General features: G+C 50.2%; 8 protein-coding genes across 8 annotated transcripts; 6 read left to right on the plus strand and 2 right to left on the minus strand.

Moving 5' to 3' along the window:
* Positions 1–658: 658 nt before the first annotated feature.
* Positions 659–1,159, plus strand: N7515_001337 (uncharacterized protein; the record flags this gene model as incomplete). The annotated part of the gene is made up of 1 exon (XM_056662081.1): positions 659–1,159. One exon carries the CDS (start codon positions 659–661, stop codon positions 1,157–1,159), a length of 501 nt encoding a protein of 166 aa, XP_056524194.1.
* A 418-nt stretch (positions 1,160–1,577) lies between these two features.
* N7515_001338 (uncharacterized protein) lies at positions 1,578–2,813 on the plus strand (the record flags this gene model as incomplete). The annotated part of the gene is made up of 1 exon (XM_056662082.1): positions 1,578–2,813. One exon carries the CDS (start codon positions 1,578–1,580, stop codon positions 2,811–2,813), a length of 1,236 nt encoding a protein of 411 aa, XP_056524195.1.
* Positions 2,814–3,314: 501 nt separating this feature from the next.
* Positions 3,315–5,887, plus strand: N7515_001339 (Zn(II)2Cys6 transcription factor domain-containing protein; the record flags this gene model as incomplete). The annotated part of the gene is made up of 8 exons (XM_056662083.1): positions 3,315–3,413; positions 3,545–3,716; positions 3,807–3,974; positions 4,027–4,523; positions 4,579–4,713; positions 4,764–5,186; positions 5,270–5,462; positions 5,721–5,887. 8 exons carry the CDS (start codon positions 3,315–3,317, stop codon positions 5,885–5,887), a joined length of 1,854 nt encoding a protein of 617 aa, XP_056524196.1.
* A 370-nt stretch (positions 5,888–6,257) lies between these two features.
* On the plus strand, positions 6,258–7,091 carry N7515_001340 (lipase family alpha/beta hydrolase; the record flags this gene model as incomplete). Its single annotated transcript, XM_056662084.1, has 1 exon — positions 6,258–7,091. One exon carries the CDS (start codon positions 6,258–6,260, stop codon positions 7,089–7,091), a length of 834 nt encoding a protein of 277 aa, XP_056524197.1.
* A 1,174-nt stretch (positions 7,092–8,265) lies between these two features.
* N7515_001341 (uncharacterized protein) lies at positions 8,266–9,441 on the plus strand (the record flags this gene model as incomplete). The annotated part of the gene is made up of 1 exon (XM_056662085.1): positions 8,266–9,441. The coding sequence occupies one exon, from the start codon at positions 8,266–8,268 to the stop codon at positions 9,439–9,441; it is 1,176 nt and encodes a 391-aa protein (XP_056524198.1).
* A 311-nt stretch (positions 9,442–9,752) lies between these two features.
* On the minus strand, positions 9,753–10,355 carry N7515_001342 (uncharacterized protein; the record flags this gene model as incomplete). Its single annotated transcript, XM_056662086.1, has 1 exon — positions 9,753–10,355. The coding sequence occupies one exon, from the start codon at positions 10,353–10,355 to the stop codon at positions 9,753–9,755; it is 603 nt and encodes a 200-aa protein (XP_056524199.1).
* Positions 10,356–11,136: 781 nt separating this feature from the next.
* Positions 11,137–12,583, plus strand: N7515_001343 (serine/threonine-protein kinase; the record flags this gene model as incomplete). The annotated part of the gene is made up of 4 exons (XM_056662087.1): positions 11,137–11,175; positions 11,228–11,349; positions 11,416–11,993; positions 12,072–12,583. The coding sequence occupies 4 exons, from the start codon at positions 11,137–11,139 to the stop codon at positions 12,581–12,583; spliced, it is 1,251 nt and encodes a 416-aa protein (XP_056524200.1).
* Positions 12,584–13,293: 710 nt separating this feature from the next.
* Positions 13,294–14,007, minus strand: N7515_001344 (uncharacterized protein; the record flags this gene model as incomplete). The annotated part of the gene is made up of 1 exon (XM_056662088.1): positions 13,294–14,007. The coding sequence occupies one exon, from the start codon at positions 14,005–14,007 to the stop codon at positions 13,294–13,296; it is 714 nt and encodes a 237-aa protein (XP_056524201.1).
* Positions 14,008–14,305: the final 298 nt, after the last annotated feature.

The following is a 14,305-nucleotide window of genomic DNA, read 5'->3' on the forward strand; positions in this document are numbered from 1 at the left end:
TCCCGACTCTTTTAACTATCATTGCTTGTTTTCTATGCAGGAATGGAACAGTTGTAGGGAGTGTCAAGCGATGGTGTCTACAACTGTCGGCATCCTTTCCGATGCCATGGACTCTAGGCCACCACAGTCCATTGGCAGATGGACAGCTGGATTAATTCGCCAAAAATAGTCGGATTCATTCTGATTAGCTGTGAGCATTTGTCGTACGTCTATCAGTAGACCGTTGAATGTCCACATTCGGTTATACTTTCCGGTCTTCGAGGGTGGTTTATACCAACATGCACAATATGTGAATAACACGTATTTCCACGTTATTATTGCTTCGCTAAGTCTAACGCTCAGTAATCATCATTATCAATCAGGAGCATATATTGAAGGTATCGCCAATCTGTGGTGGTCTGACACCAACTCGCCACCTTCTCCCAACATCACCCGCACCGCCGCCATCCATCCCGATTTTCTCCATTGCAGATATAGAAAACGTGAGTAGTATGATTCACATAGCCAGATGACGTTGAAATAATCTAATACCTCTTCCACATACGTATCCCAGCAATTCACCCATATATATCTTCCCAATTACTCGTGGTGCAATTTATCGAAAGCCCAACCTGCAATCCCAACTATACATCACCAGCATCAATCTCCATCCACCATAATGTCCACAACACAATACACGAGATTGATCACCAGAAACATTCCTCAGGTGAAACGAGGACGCCAGCTCCAAAACTCGCGAGTCACTCTGGTCGGCAGTCCAGCACCAAGCCACAACCCTACCATTGACTCCGACCGATTACCATATCGACTCTACGAACTTTCTCTTAACAAAATCCGACAAGAAGCCCACGCCGCTGCACCCGATCTCCGGCACGTCATTGCCGGAATCTCAATGCAGAAAGTGGTTTCCAGTGCCGTCCGTGATGATCTCCAACACCGGATAGACATGGCCGAACCTGCAAAAGCACCTTCAACATTACCGATCCTGCCTGGGGCCGATGAGCCCTTCGAGTCCGAGGGAACTGCCCCAAGGGCGAAATCCAATTCTGATCCATGGGATATGGAGACTCTTAATCGAGCGCTCTATGAGATGGAACGTGCTACTAAGAGAGGGAATGTCGCGAAGACGGTTTGTTTTCGGTTGATTGGGGAGATGTAAAAGACATAGGTAGATCAAATCTATAAGTATCAATGAGTTTATGAATTCACGAAGGAACTGAATGCCTGCGCCATTGTCTTGTAGAGTTGTATTATGTCGATACGAACATTGAAAGTCTGAATACAAGCCCTGGTCATCCAATACCTATATTGTAATTGACCCAAGGGCCGTATCTTCTACACGGTCTTGTACCCTTTTGTCTCCTCGAATTTTCGCCGTCAACTTTACTCATCGAGACCCTCCACGGCAATTTGTAGTGCTCGCATGCGGCATAGCTACATGTACACGATACGGGTCACATGTTCTAACGCACTGCCCCAATGTCTCTAAGGAAAACGAAAATCATCCCTAGGTTGAAAGTAGTCGCTCTCACATTGGAAGCACTCTATACAGACCACTCGTGGAATTCCATTTTGCCATGATCAACCCTCAAGACAGATTCTGGTCCGAAGGCCAGAACTACCGCGGCCCGCGCGAAAATCCCACCACCCAAACTTATTGCAACGTCTGGGACTGGGATCAAATTCGGATGATCAAGGTCAAAGGCACCGCCAAACTATTCCCGCCCGAAGAGGATAGGGAGCTCCCGATTTTGGCGCGATTCGCCGATTATCTATCGCCGGAAGTTCGCGCCATCACAGTCGACGACGATGGGCTCCTTACCGGGGTTCTGACAGACCCGGAAGAGGATGATACTCCATTTCTTGCATATCTTCCTTTGTCACTCTGTGAATCGCTGGTCAATTGCCGTACAATTCAGTACTCTAAGCTCCAAGAGCTTGACCGGCTTGGACCGTGCATTGATCTTGTATCGTACGAAAACGAATCCGGGGTTCCCCAGAAGGTTGTGTTCAAATTCAACGTCTTGAACAAGCCCTTGAGAATGCAAATGGCCTGGGATGAACTCAACATTCTCAAGAGCCTACCGCCACATCCTAATTTAATATCATTCGATCACGTTGTCCTTGAAGACCAGGAGTCCCGAGTGATTGGGTTCACAACGAAGTACATCCCAGGTGGAACTCTCGCCAATTCAAAGATCCTTTTCCGGTTTGAGTGGCTACAACAGCTTACTCAAGTTGTGGATTTTCTCAACCTAGAACTAGGGATCATGCACCAAGATATCGCTCCCCGAAATCTGCTGATCGACCCTTGCACAAATAAGATCGTCCTCTTCGACTTCGACCGGGCTGCATCCGGGGAAAAACGGCTATACGAAGGTCGAGATGACGTTACTAGTGTTGTCTTCACACTCTACGAGGTTATCACGAACGATACATCCTTCTCGGGTATCCCCCACTGGGATCGACATGTAGACACGGTACAAAGTATCTCGGAATGGATTGTCAATCGCGAACTGGACTCAGACGTATCGAAGTTTCGCAACTTTTTGAGCGAATGGGTAGCAACACGAAGATCTGAAAGGGATATGGAAAGGTATCTCAATGCACCACACCGATTTACATGGCCGGACCTACCAACAGCGCCCGACTACAATGTACCATTCGAGATGGGCACAACCTGGGATGGAAAGCCAAACTGGGTGACTGGCCATCGGTCAAGATTCATCGCAATGAAGATGGGGCAGTATTGCTTCCGCTGGGAGAGGCCACCACAGAGCCGCTCGTTGATCGAGGCTGAAAAAAGTGTATAGTCGATCAGAATACTACTCGGAAAAAGAAAGCCATGTCGCACGGCCTAAAATCCGGTGCATGAGACGTACACAGTAATAACTACAGTAGCACACCGTCCGCATCTCCCAATAACTATGTACAGTACACAATCTGGCATTAGTACTGGCCCCGCCCTCAGCTTCAATTCGTCAATCATAATCGTGTCGTGTTCTGCAGTTGAAGCTCCGCCAACGTCCAATCAAATGCCCCCAATAGAGGTCTCAATTGCGTGGGCGGGGTCACTCCGCTCACTCGTTTCCACTCGCCTATCATAACCTCCCAAGACATCAACTAATGCCAGGCTAGTCCACGCCAATATGCACTGACATCGTCCGAGAGCGAAATGGCCCACCCCTCAAGCTGGTAGATCTCGGACTCTCACCTCGGGAATCTGGCTCGCCTAAATCCAGCTGTGCCGTTGGCCCAAGCTGAGACCCTTCCCTTCTTTTCACCCCCATCCGAGCTCCCCTTGCTGTGTCTCCATGGGTGATTTACGCCAACTTGTTCCTGACTCGCGAGCCAAGAAGGCTCCGAGTCGTCAATTGCGGTCCTGCAAAGTATGCAGGCTCCGCAAAGTCAAGGTGCGTTAACCGCCCCCCTCCCCCCGTGCTCCGATCGCGGGGTCGGCACGCTCCCGTACCATTCGATGCGTCCCACCGGTCGTAACGTACCATCCACAAGTTACCAAGTTTAACGTCGATCTTGCTGTCAGTGTGACCGAGTAAAGCCCTGCCACGCGTGCTGTGCCCATGGCTACCCATCGAAATGCGTTTATGACCATGTCTCCGACGACGAAGCTCGCCCCATCAGCCAAGCGGAGGAAATTCGGAACCTGCGGGCGGAGATCCGTGAACTCCGAACAAGGATAAATGATGGGAAAGATGGTATGCAGGCCCCGCCACTCTATACTTGATAATGTGCGGCGCCACGTGGATGTGGATGTAGATGTGGAACGACTGCTGATGCAGGTGCAGGGTCTGAAGCCCAGGATCTTCGGCGGCTGGACCAGCTTGAGAGCTTATTTGACGCTATTCGCTCTGCGCCTACCCCGGTAGTCGATGATCTCGTCCGGGAGATACGGACCGCACATGTCAGCATCAAGAATGACTTGGTTCCTGTAGGGCCGTGGGAGGGCCGGGAGGGTAAGTCTTATATATCAATGGATTCGGAGCCCATGCTGACAGACATGCCTAGCTTATGAATCTTACGATCAATATTCACGCCCTTCGTCGGCGCTATCAATCCGAACCCGTCGGCGACTAAATTCTCCGGATGAGGTCAATAGATCGCAATCCGAGGAGAGTAATGATAGCGCCCTTGAACACATATCGCTGAGCAGCTCCGACTCGTCTGGCACGATCTCGGTAATGAGCATGCAGGGACCAGTGGCCGATGTGTTTGTGGAAAGGTTTGTGGACGCGTTCAGTCCCGAAGTGGACATGAAACACGGAAGAGCGGGTGCATTGCGCGCTGCTGCTGAGATTCGAATGTTTTCTCCACTTATTTCGGATGCATTCGAGGCCGTTTCGGTAGCTTTCTTTGGTCGTTCGGTACAGAACAAACAGATTGAAGCATCTGGGTTCCGACTTTATCCTCGCGTGCTGCGTGCATTGCAAGATGCGTTGGTGGATCCTGAAAAATGCAAAGCCGAGTCAACACTGGTGACTGTGATTCTCTTGCTGGCTTTTGAGGTAAGTTCTCTGAAAGATAGCATGTTTATCTGCTAGCAAGTACTGACTCTAGCAGAGCGTTGAACGCACCACCCAGAGCGGTGTATCTGCCCATGTTCGAGGCGCAGTGCGCCTGATAGAGCATCGTGGGCCTGAAAGTCACATGTACGGCGTAGAGCATCTATTGTTTACGGAACTCCGCCCCTACTGGGTAAGCTCACCTGCCCTTCGAATTTGACTTGTCTCATTCTAACGATGCAGGTTTGCGGTGCTCTTGTTGTCCGGCAAGCTTCGTTCCTAGCCCGCGAAGAATGGAAAACAATCCCATGGTCCGCTGGAACGACCAGAAAGGATATTCTGCACCATTTACTCGACCTGGCCGTTGATATTCCAGGCTTGTTAGGGCTATCCGATGCCTTCAAGAAGGCTCAGATCACATCTGTCATGGGCACACAAGAGATGGCCGTCAAACAGACTACGCTTTGGAACGGCATAGGTGAGCTTACGGATCGGTTTTATCAATGGTATGACGACTTCGTTCTCGCATCTCCGGATGGACCGCCACAGGAAGCCGAACAAGAGGCCGACCAAGGTTTCCCAATTTTCCAATGTCGCAACCTCCGCACTGGAGCTACTTTCACCCCGACCCGATTCATATATCCTAACCTGCTTCTGGCACAAACGGTGTGTTTATACTACGCCATGCGATTAGTCCTGTCTTCCATCGATACTCGGCCACAAGGGGGGGGGTGTCACCTCTGGAACAGTACGAGTTGGGCTGCGGGATCTGCCGCTCGTTGGAATACTATATTCTCACTGCGCCAGGAAACATGATTAATCGTCTTGCGTTCCCTACTAGGGTAGCGTGGGAAGCTTTCCCAGACGGAGGCCCCGAGCGCCGTTTCATGGTTGAAGTGCTGCACCTGGTAGAAAGACGACACGCTCTTGGGCTTTGGGGTAGTGCGATGCCAGAACTATCGACCAAAGCATCGTCATCGTAGAATACGGGCACTCAGTAATTTGGCCGCAAATACGGAGTACTTGGTATTGCTGTTCATGGATGTTTCATAGCCACGCGCCCATGACTTTAGTGTTTTAAATTAGCGACCTGTCAAATATCAAATAAGAGTTGCGCTCAGGCGCAGCTGTCATTTTCTGCAGTTCAGAGGCCCGTCAGATGAAGTTTTAAGCGATAACTTAACTAATGTCCTGACCTAGGCCTTTTAGTTGAGATCAGACCTCTGTTTATCGTTTGGCGGCTTACCGAGGTCCTGGGCTCGGATCTTGAGCTGGATGAACTCGAGTTCTTCATTTCTCAGGTGTCCCCAAAAGCCAAGGCGATGGTTCCCTCCGTTAACTACGCTGTACTGCGTACTATTGATTGACCCAGGGGTTGATCCCGGGCTTCCCGTTCCCTCATGGAGTGCCCCAAGAAGCCGATCTACGCACTAAATGTCTCAGCATTTGAAATTAAGCTGAAATGATGTATCCATAACTCTGCTGTATAACTATCTCTGATTGGCTGTTAGCGAGAGATCTGCGATTGATATATTGATTGCGGACCGCCAAGAGTGGATATTGTCACCGCCCAGCCAGTCACATTCCGATGTGATCGATCAACAATCGATAGTGCAATGGGGATGGAAACAAAAGGATGGGGAGGAGTCGGTTTATGAAAATCCTCAGAGCGATGGGACACCTTGAAAAGCAAACGGGAACCCCATCTCAAACCGTATATTGAACCTTGAAATCATCATGCCTTCCTTCACCAAGTTGGCGCTCTCCGCTCTTGCGGCCACCGCAGCCCTGGCAGCACCAGCAGGTATCAATGATTTCTCCTGCAAGAGCGACCACAACCCAGTCGTCCTCCTACATGGCCTGGGTGCAACCTACTACGAGGACCTGAACTTTATGCAATACTGGCTACAAACCAAAGGCTACTGCACATACGCCATCACCTACGGCGCGCATGACGGGTTCCCCTTGCTGGGCGGTCTGCGCGCAATCAGCGAGAGCGCGCCGGAGATCGCGACCTACATCAAAGACATCCTTCAAAAGACCGGCAAATCCAAAGTCGACCTAGTTGGCCACTCAGAGGGCGCGTTCCAAGCGCTGTACGTGCCCAAATTCGAGGGCGTCTCCCACCTCGTCGACAAGATCGCGGCCATCGCACCACCCACGAACGGGACTACCTTCGCCAACCTCTACAAGCTCGCCTACTTGTTCGGCGACAAGTCGCGTGACGCTGTCGGTAAAATCCTGGATACCTTGGGCTGCCCTGCCTGCGATGATCTCGGTACAGATGGCGCTGCTGTTGAGCGGTTGAATGATGGCAAGCCGATTGTGCAGCCCGGGAATAGGGTTACCATCATTGCGTCCAAGTACGACGAGCTGGTTACTCCTGCAAAGACGGCTTTTGTTCACGAGGAGGGTGTAACGAATCGCTGGATTCAAGACGTTTGTCCTTTCGATCCTGTGGGTCACATTGGTGAGGCTTATGATTTGAATGTCTGGAATTTGGTCCTAAATGTGCTGCGCGAGACCCCGGATCAGAAGTTTATATGTCTGATCGGTTCACCGGGTAAATAGGAGGAGTAACGGTAATACATGTGGTTTACCTTTATTGTATAGTTAACTATAATGAATAATCTTGAATGGACAATATTCTAAGATTCTCGAGACCCGAAGTGGTAACTACCAAGCGTCTTTGTTGTCATTATTCTGCCTCTCAGCCCATCTCTCACCGCATCGATGGGATGAAATGTTTCATTCCCTTCGGATTAACTTCATACCCTTCGGATTAACTTCATACCCTTCGGATTAACTTCATTCCCTTCGGATTAACCTCAATCTCTTCGGATTAACTTCATTTCTTCCGGATTAACTGTTCCTCCGCCCCTCCGAACTTTGTCAACACAGCACGTGAGACTTGGTGATGGACCCCCCGGACCGTGACCCCGACGAACCCATCGACCCCAGCGTGTATGCCGCGCATGAGTTTATCAAGGGGTGTTTTCTGAGGGCCGGTTTTTTTTTGGCACGTGGGCTTCATGAGAATTTCGAACCCATTGTCGGTACCTTTCCTGCGCAGGACATAGACTCAATTCTTCATCACCATGCATCCGTGTTGTCTCACGTCGGCTCACTCCACCGACGTTTTTACTGTGAATGGTTTGGACCCACAAAGCCTCGCACGTGACGACTGATCCCGCTTTATCTATCCTCCGCACACCGCTCATCCATCTCTTCACGGATCCCGCATTATCGGACCCCTACTATGTACTTAGTACGTACTGCGTACGCCCTTGCGCGAACTGACACGTGACTGACTCTCGCTTGATAGTGACACTGGTCACTGACCGGACCAATTCTCTAGTGCTGGCCTTTTTCCGTGGTGGCAGCTTGCGCTGTAGCAGCGTGTATTGCGGATGGATAAATGCTACATATGATTGGTCCGTTTTGTGATGACTACCTACTCCGTACTGTACACAGTAAGCTCACAGTGTAAAGAGTAAGGTAGAATCAAAGAAAAAAAATCTTTACCGACGGTTTCTTACTTTTACAGGGATCTAGTACGGTAAACTCAGAAACTGCCATCCCTACGGCAGTGAATTCTCACTTCACCCGCACTATCATACACAGTACTATGGACCTCGGGAGTTGTACCACGTGACAGGTTCTTCACGGAGCCGGGTGTTCCTTTATCCGGACAATTATCTTATCTCCAAACAAACAGGGATTAAAAAAATCAAAATCACCAACCATGGCGGAGCCAGCAACCAATACTGGCTCTGAAACGAACGCGAACCGCATTCGAGAGCAATGGGACAGTCTGAATGATGTGTTTCAGGATTCCAATTCTGGGTCTGTCGGCGCCGAGGACCTGGAAGCCGAGATCCGTGAAGCACAAGCTCAACTATTGAAACTGAAAAGGCAACGTGAGCTCATTGATATCAAGCAAAAGGTTGCCGAGGAACAGAGAGCACTGGAACTCGCCCGCAGTCGGCTTGCAGCTGTCACACGAGATGGCTCTGTGACTCCCATCTCAACTCCATTCAAAACGGAGCGAAAACAGAATGAGACTGGTATCGATGGAGCCCAACAGAAGAGCGCCGCCCGATCCGAGCTGCTTACTGCTTCCCCAATACCAACTGCATCTGATCATGTCGAGACTAAGCAGTTGAAGTCAGCTGAGTCCGACAGTCTATCTAAGGCCGCATACATCCCCGGGTTGAACATCGAACAACTGCGAGCCCTTGCCGCAGCAAGCAGGTCCCCGGCTGGAGGGCCAGTCACCAAAACCGAATCCTGTTCTTCTAGTCTCGCTCCCACACGGCCTTCCCATCCCGACTCGTCAGTTCAACCCCCACCGGTGCCCAATGTTCCGGTATACCACGGACGAGCGTTGGGAGAGTTTAAGAACTTCTCTATGGGCCTAGAACGACATTTCGACAGATACCCCGAGTGGTATATGATCGAAGAACGCAAGGTCAACCGGGCGCTTAAGCACGTTGCCCTTAATATCGAGGAGGAGTGGAAGCGACACATACGTCACTTGCAGGCCGACAAGGTCACATACGGCGCTTTCTGCACTTTCCTTATTGAAAAGCTTCAGGCCGGTGTATACCCGGAGGTTGCCAGGGCTCGCTATATGGATAGCTACCAGCGACCGGCGCAATCGGTGACTGATTTCTCCAACTGGATGCAGCAGTGGCCCCCGCACTTCCCCAATCAGGACACGGAACGCGATCGCATGCGCCATCTCTTTGAGCATCTGATGAACAGGGTTCGCAACGAGGCCGACAAGACCCACCTGGATTTTGACAACTACTATGACTTTGTCCAGTATCTCCAGTGGGTCGAAGACTCCATTCCCACCCGGGCGGAGTCTCTGGGTCGCCGGGCTACCAACCCCCGAAAGCGACCTCGCAGCGACTAGTAATCCCAACCGGCTTAGCGGGGCCGCTTCTCACTTTTGAACGAACGCTCCAGAGGGACCGGACCGAACCCAACGAAGCGGATTTCGTTCTTACATTTGCACACGGGCATAGTTATATCGGAGGAGTTGGGCGGCGGACATTGTTATCGAACCGAGCGCCCCTTCTTTGCAATATTGTTGATTTGTCTGTACATACCAGCCGATGCGAAATCATTAACAGAATATCCAATGGACTTATTCATCTCGAGGATAACCTAGCCATATAACCACTGTCAACTGTGACCCAACCGACATATTCCCCTTTGTATTTCTTAGGTCATACGCTGAACGCCAACCCCATCGCCCGAGGTTCGTGCCAAAGCCTCCTCAACCTGCTCCCTGCTCGCACATATTCGGTGCTCGGTATATCCTTCACCTTCTTTCCAGCCACTATGGCGCGATCCATGATTGGGCTGATCTCCCCACAGCTCAGTGTATTCCTCAGGGGTGAAATACAGAGCCTCACGTTCATGGAAATTGCACAGAATAGTCGCACTCGGCTCGCCCCTGCAACATGCACAACCAGCATCCTCATTGGGAACAGGATATGACACCGTCTTCTCATCGAGTGCCTTGCCTAACATCTCGTCGCTAGAGCAATAAATATCGTAAATCGGGCGATCAAGTGACTGATGAACAAGGCGCACATCAAGGGGCGCGTGGTCATCGTGACATTGCGATCCGAGTCTTAACCAGAGACCGCCGATGTTGTTTAGATTGCCTATTCCTTCGTAATCGGGGTGTTGGACGAAGTAGCCTGCCTCTGGAGGAGGGACACTTGTTAGACCGGGCATCAGATCGGCGATTGCACGAATAGCCTCTGCCAGTGGCAGGGAGTGGAGGGCATCGATGTGGTCCTGGAGTTTGGTAGCCATGCTGAATGTAGGAGGCCGATGGGAAGGGAAACTCGGGTCTTTTTCTAGTCAATGAGGCTCTGCCAACGCAAGGCATCGACCAACATTGCTGGGGTCTTTGTCCAATCACATTCCCTCCGGTGCGCTGGAAATTGGAGCCTGCAGCTCGATCGTTTCAGCCTGCTATGATTTTACCTGCATCGCAATTTCCGGGCGCCTATGCTCGAGCCTGCATTAGCCCTAGGCTATTTTGCAATCAACCACTGATATTTAATTGTTGACTGCACACCGCCGTTCCTGACTCGTATACAGTCCCAGAGCCAACTCACAGGTCCCTGATCCCTGGAGGTATGCAGGTGGCGGAAGCGCGAAGGAGCATCCGGCCATCTCTCAGCACTTCGCTTCGTTATCGAGTGGGAATGAACGAATCACACTGGTCCCCATGTTTTCAATATCAATGCGATCTGCAGACGATCTGAGTGTTTACAGGTAAAAAATGTCCAGCAAAATGCCTAGAGCCGCGTTTACCCCACCGCTAAGCGCCCCCAGGATTCTTGAAAGCCCGTCCACGGGCTGCCAGGCGTGTCTGGGGAGGGCAGTCCTAACACTCAGAGCTCAGAATGCGAAAGCCATAGCCTAAACCCCAGAGTGTACAGGAGTAACAGGACCAGAGTAAGGAATCCGAAACACCGTTAATCAAGGCCCGTATCCCATAAGTCTGACGCTGTTGATCCGTCGATATGCCCGTTGGGGACTACCACTGGCCCACTCGACAATTCTCGGCCGCCACTTCGTCGCAGCCATGACTACCTCGCCTCCCCCTATCCCACCGATGGTCTCAGTAGACGACAAACGAAGGTTCAAGACTATTACTCCCCTGTGAATATGTGGAGGATTACCGCCCAGGTGGTTATCATCCAGTCGTTCTCGGCGACGTCTTCAACGGCCAGTACAAGGTCATCCGGAAGCTCGGCCAAGGCTCCTACTCAACGGTTTGGCTCGCCTGTGATATGAAGTAAGTTCGGCTTGTGCTGTTTCTGAACTAAGGGACCATAGAATATCATTACTGATTTCATTTAAGAAGTTGTGGATATGTCGCCCTGAAGATCCTTGTGTCAGAAACGTCGGGATCGACGACCGAGCTACGAATCTTGCGCCATATCGCTGAAGTCGCACCGGAGGAAGGGACCCGGCATATCACCCAACCGTTAGACGAGTTCGACCATCGCGGCCCTAATGGTGTCCACAAGTGCCTGGTATTTGAGCCTATGGGTCCAAGTGTGAATACTATGGTTGAGGAGCTGCCACAGTTCAAACCTCGCAAATTTGGAATGAAGGTCCGCTATCCAATCTGGATGGCAAAGAGTATCCTTAAGCAATCATTACAGGCTCTTGCATTTCTCCACGAAAATGGTATCGCCCATGGAGACTTCCAGCCAGGAAATATACTCTTCACTATTAACGATATCGACTCGATCCCTGAGGATGTACTCCAACAGGAGGAAGATGTGCAAGCCCGGTCAATCTCGCCCCCGGTACAGAGACTGGATGGTAAACATGATGAATGTGCTCCTCGATATCTCTGCGTTGCGCAGCCGCTAGTGCCTTTCACCTGCTATGCTGAAGGATTTAAGGTCAAATTATCGGATATGGGCGGTGGTTAGTCCTTCCTATTTACATTATCTATTTCGTTTGCTTTGTTGAACATCTGTGCTTATACTAATCTATACTGAACAGCGTACTTCTTTACCGGACCCCCAACAAAGCCCATTACTCCACTCGGACTTCGAGCTCCTGAGTTGATTCTTACCGGAGCCGTTGGTAATACTGTTGATGTCTGGAGTTTCGGTTGTCTTATCTTTGAGCTTATAACCGGGGAGCCGCTCTTCTGTATACCATCGTCCAAGTTTGCAGATGACGATCATCTTCTCTACCTCACTGCCAGTCTCGGCGCCCTCCCTGACGAGTTATTGAACCATTGGAAGACCTCGTCGCTCTACTTTACTCCCGAGAGGAAGCTCTTTAATAGTCAAATCGGGGGAGTTGCTCCCGGAGCGGAACCGCTTATGGTGGAACAGACGTCCATGGAAGAGTCATTTGATCAGACATACCCGGATCTTGATGAGGAGGAAGCCTTCAAAGTGAAGGCGATCATTCGAAGGATTTTGCAATATGATCCAGCGAATAGACCCTCGCCTGCGGAAATCTTGAATGATCCATGGTTCCGCGAGATTATCGAGAGCGACTAGTCCTACCTATGGCCGAAAGCCTCTCGAAGACAATGCCCCAAAAATGAAAGACTCGGTACACACATGGAAGAGCAGTCTACATGCGACACTGCCTCGGTTTCCCCAAGCTCTTTGCTGAAGTAGGCCTGGGAGTTTTCCTAGCATCCATCGATTTCTCTTGCAAATATTACTTAGCTTGTTTCTAATATCCCCCGTAATACTTACAGCCCACTTTTTATTTTCTAGTCTTAGCCATAACTATGGTGTAATTCAGCTCCTTGATGTGCAGCAATGCATTCACAGCCAGATTGCATATTTGCAATGATGTCCGATACCGTTGATTGATATGTCAAGCTTCGGTGTTCATAGGTATTAGACTACATTCATCACATTCCAGTCTATCTAGATCCCATTGATTGATCATTCTCAAGGACTAGCAGTAACATTCAAGTTGAGCAAAATTCTACTTTCGTTGAGAGCGCGGCTTTGCCAGAGTCCTGGATAGCCTGAAACGGTGCCCGAAGTCGTAGGTACTTCTAGCATGGCTGTCCTTATTCTTAATATGCTGCCCGTCTCCAAGAGTCAATATCGTTGTCGATACGGAAGTTCGTAACAGTAACCTTCATAATCGCCATTTTTGTAATCATGTCGCGAGCTGCGCTCAAGGTCTTGTTATCCGACTCCGCTTCTTAAACACCACTGACAGAGGCAGCATGTTACGGCATGTGGACCTACCACCACCTGTAGAATATCATTCCAGGCCCAAGATCTCTCATAGGCATTCTGTCGTAATAGGACGCAACACAGTAGCTCCCGGGCACCACCTCGAGTGTCCAACCAAGACTTTCCATTTTTTCCCTGATGTCCAGGCTGGGCTCTCTGGGAGTGGGACGTCCCTCGTAGACCTCGAGAATGATCTTTGGAAGAGATGGAATAGCCCTGAAATGAGCAGCAATCAAATCAAGGGTCTTGTCGAGTATAGGCCTGCCAAAGCAATTGGGGCTGCCAAAGTAATTGAGCCAAGCTTCCATATTAGTGGTGGTTTCGACAGTTGTGGTGAGCGTCTGAAGATTGGTGCATTTTGACTGGATTATCTCGAGAACATGAAGGTCAACATCCACCAGACTGACTTCGCCTTCAATCTCGCGGACTTCGGGGAAGTCCATATATATATTCCGGAGGTAAGGTGCGTTGATAGAACCAATAGCATCAAGGAACTTGGTGATGAGCAGATTAGAATTGCGCCGGCCAAAGTGAAAGCGGTTGTGACCATAGAGTAGTGGCCTACCCTCCACAAGAAACAGCTTGTTCGTGTAGAGAATATTGCGCTCTAGCCGATGAGGGTTCCGCACGTTCACGACCTCAACAGGCTCTCTTTGCACTAGGAGATATTTGAATATCTCAATACGGAGCTCTCTGGGGAGGCTAAGCAAGCTGGGTGCCATAGCTGTGAATGTTGTATGGAATATCTAGGTACCTAGAATGTGTCAAATGACTGAGGAGTTTATATACCATAGCTATGCCCAGGTGTGCTAGGAGTGTTTGACCAACTGCAATCATTTCTTTGTGTACTCCGTAGTGATTGTGCAGTGAAACTGCAGTGCTCATAGTATTGCAAGATTGTTCCAGAATCACTTCCAAACGATACAGTGCCTTGTAAGCTCGGAGATGACAAGAGACTGTTTGGTCATATAGATTCGCTGCCTGGTTCTTTTCTGATCGCCTGGTCCCGTGGACAAGGAT

Source organism: Penicillium bovifimosum (genome assembly GCF_028826915.1).
Source record: "Penicillium bovifimosum strain IBT 22155 chromosome Unknown utg000002l_segment0_segment0, whole genome shotgun sequence".
NCBI lineage: Eukaryota > Fungi > Ascomycota > Eurotiomycetes > Eurotiales > Aspergillaceae > Penicillium > Penicillium bovifimosum.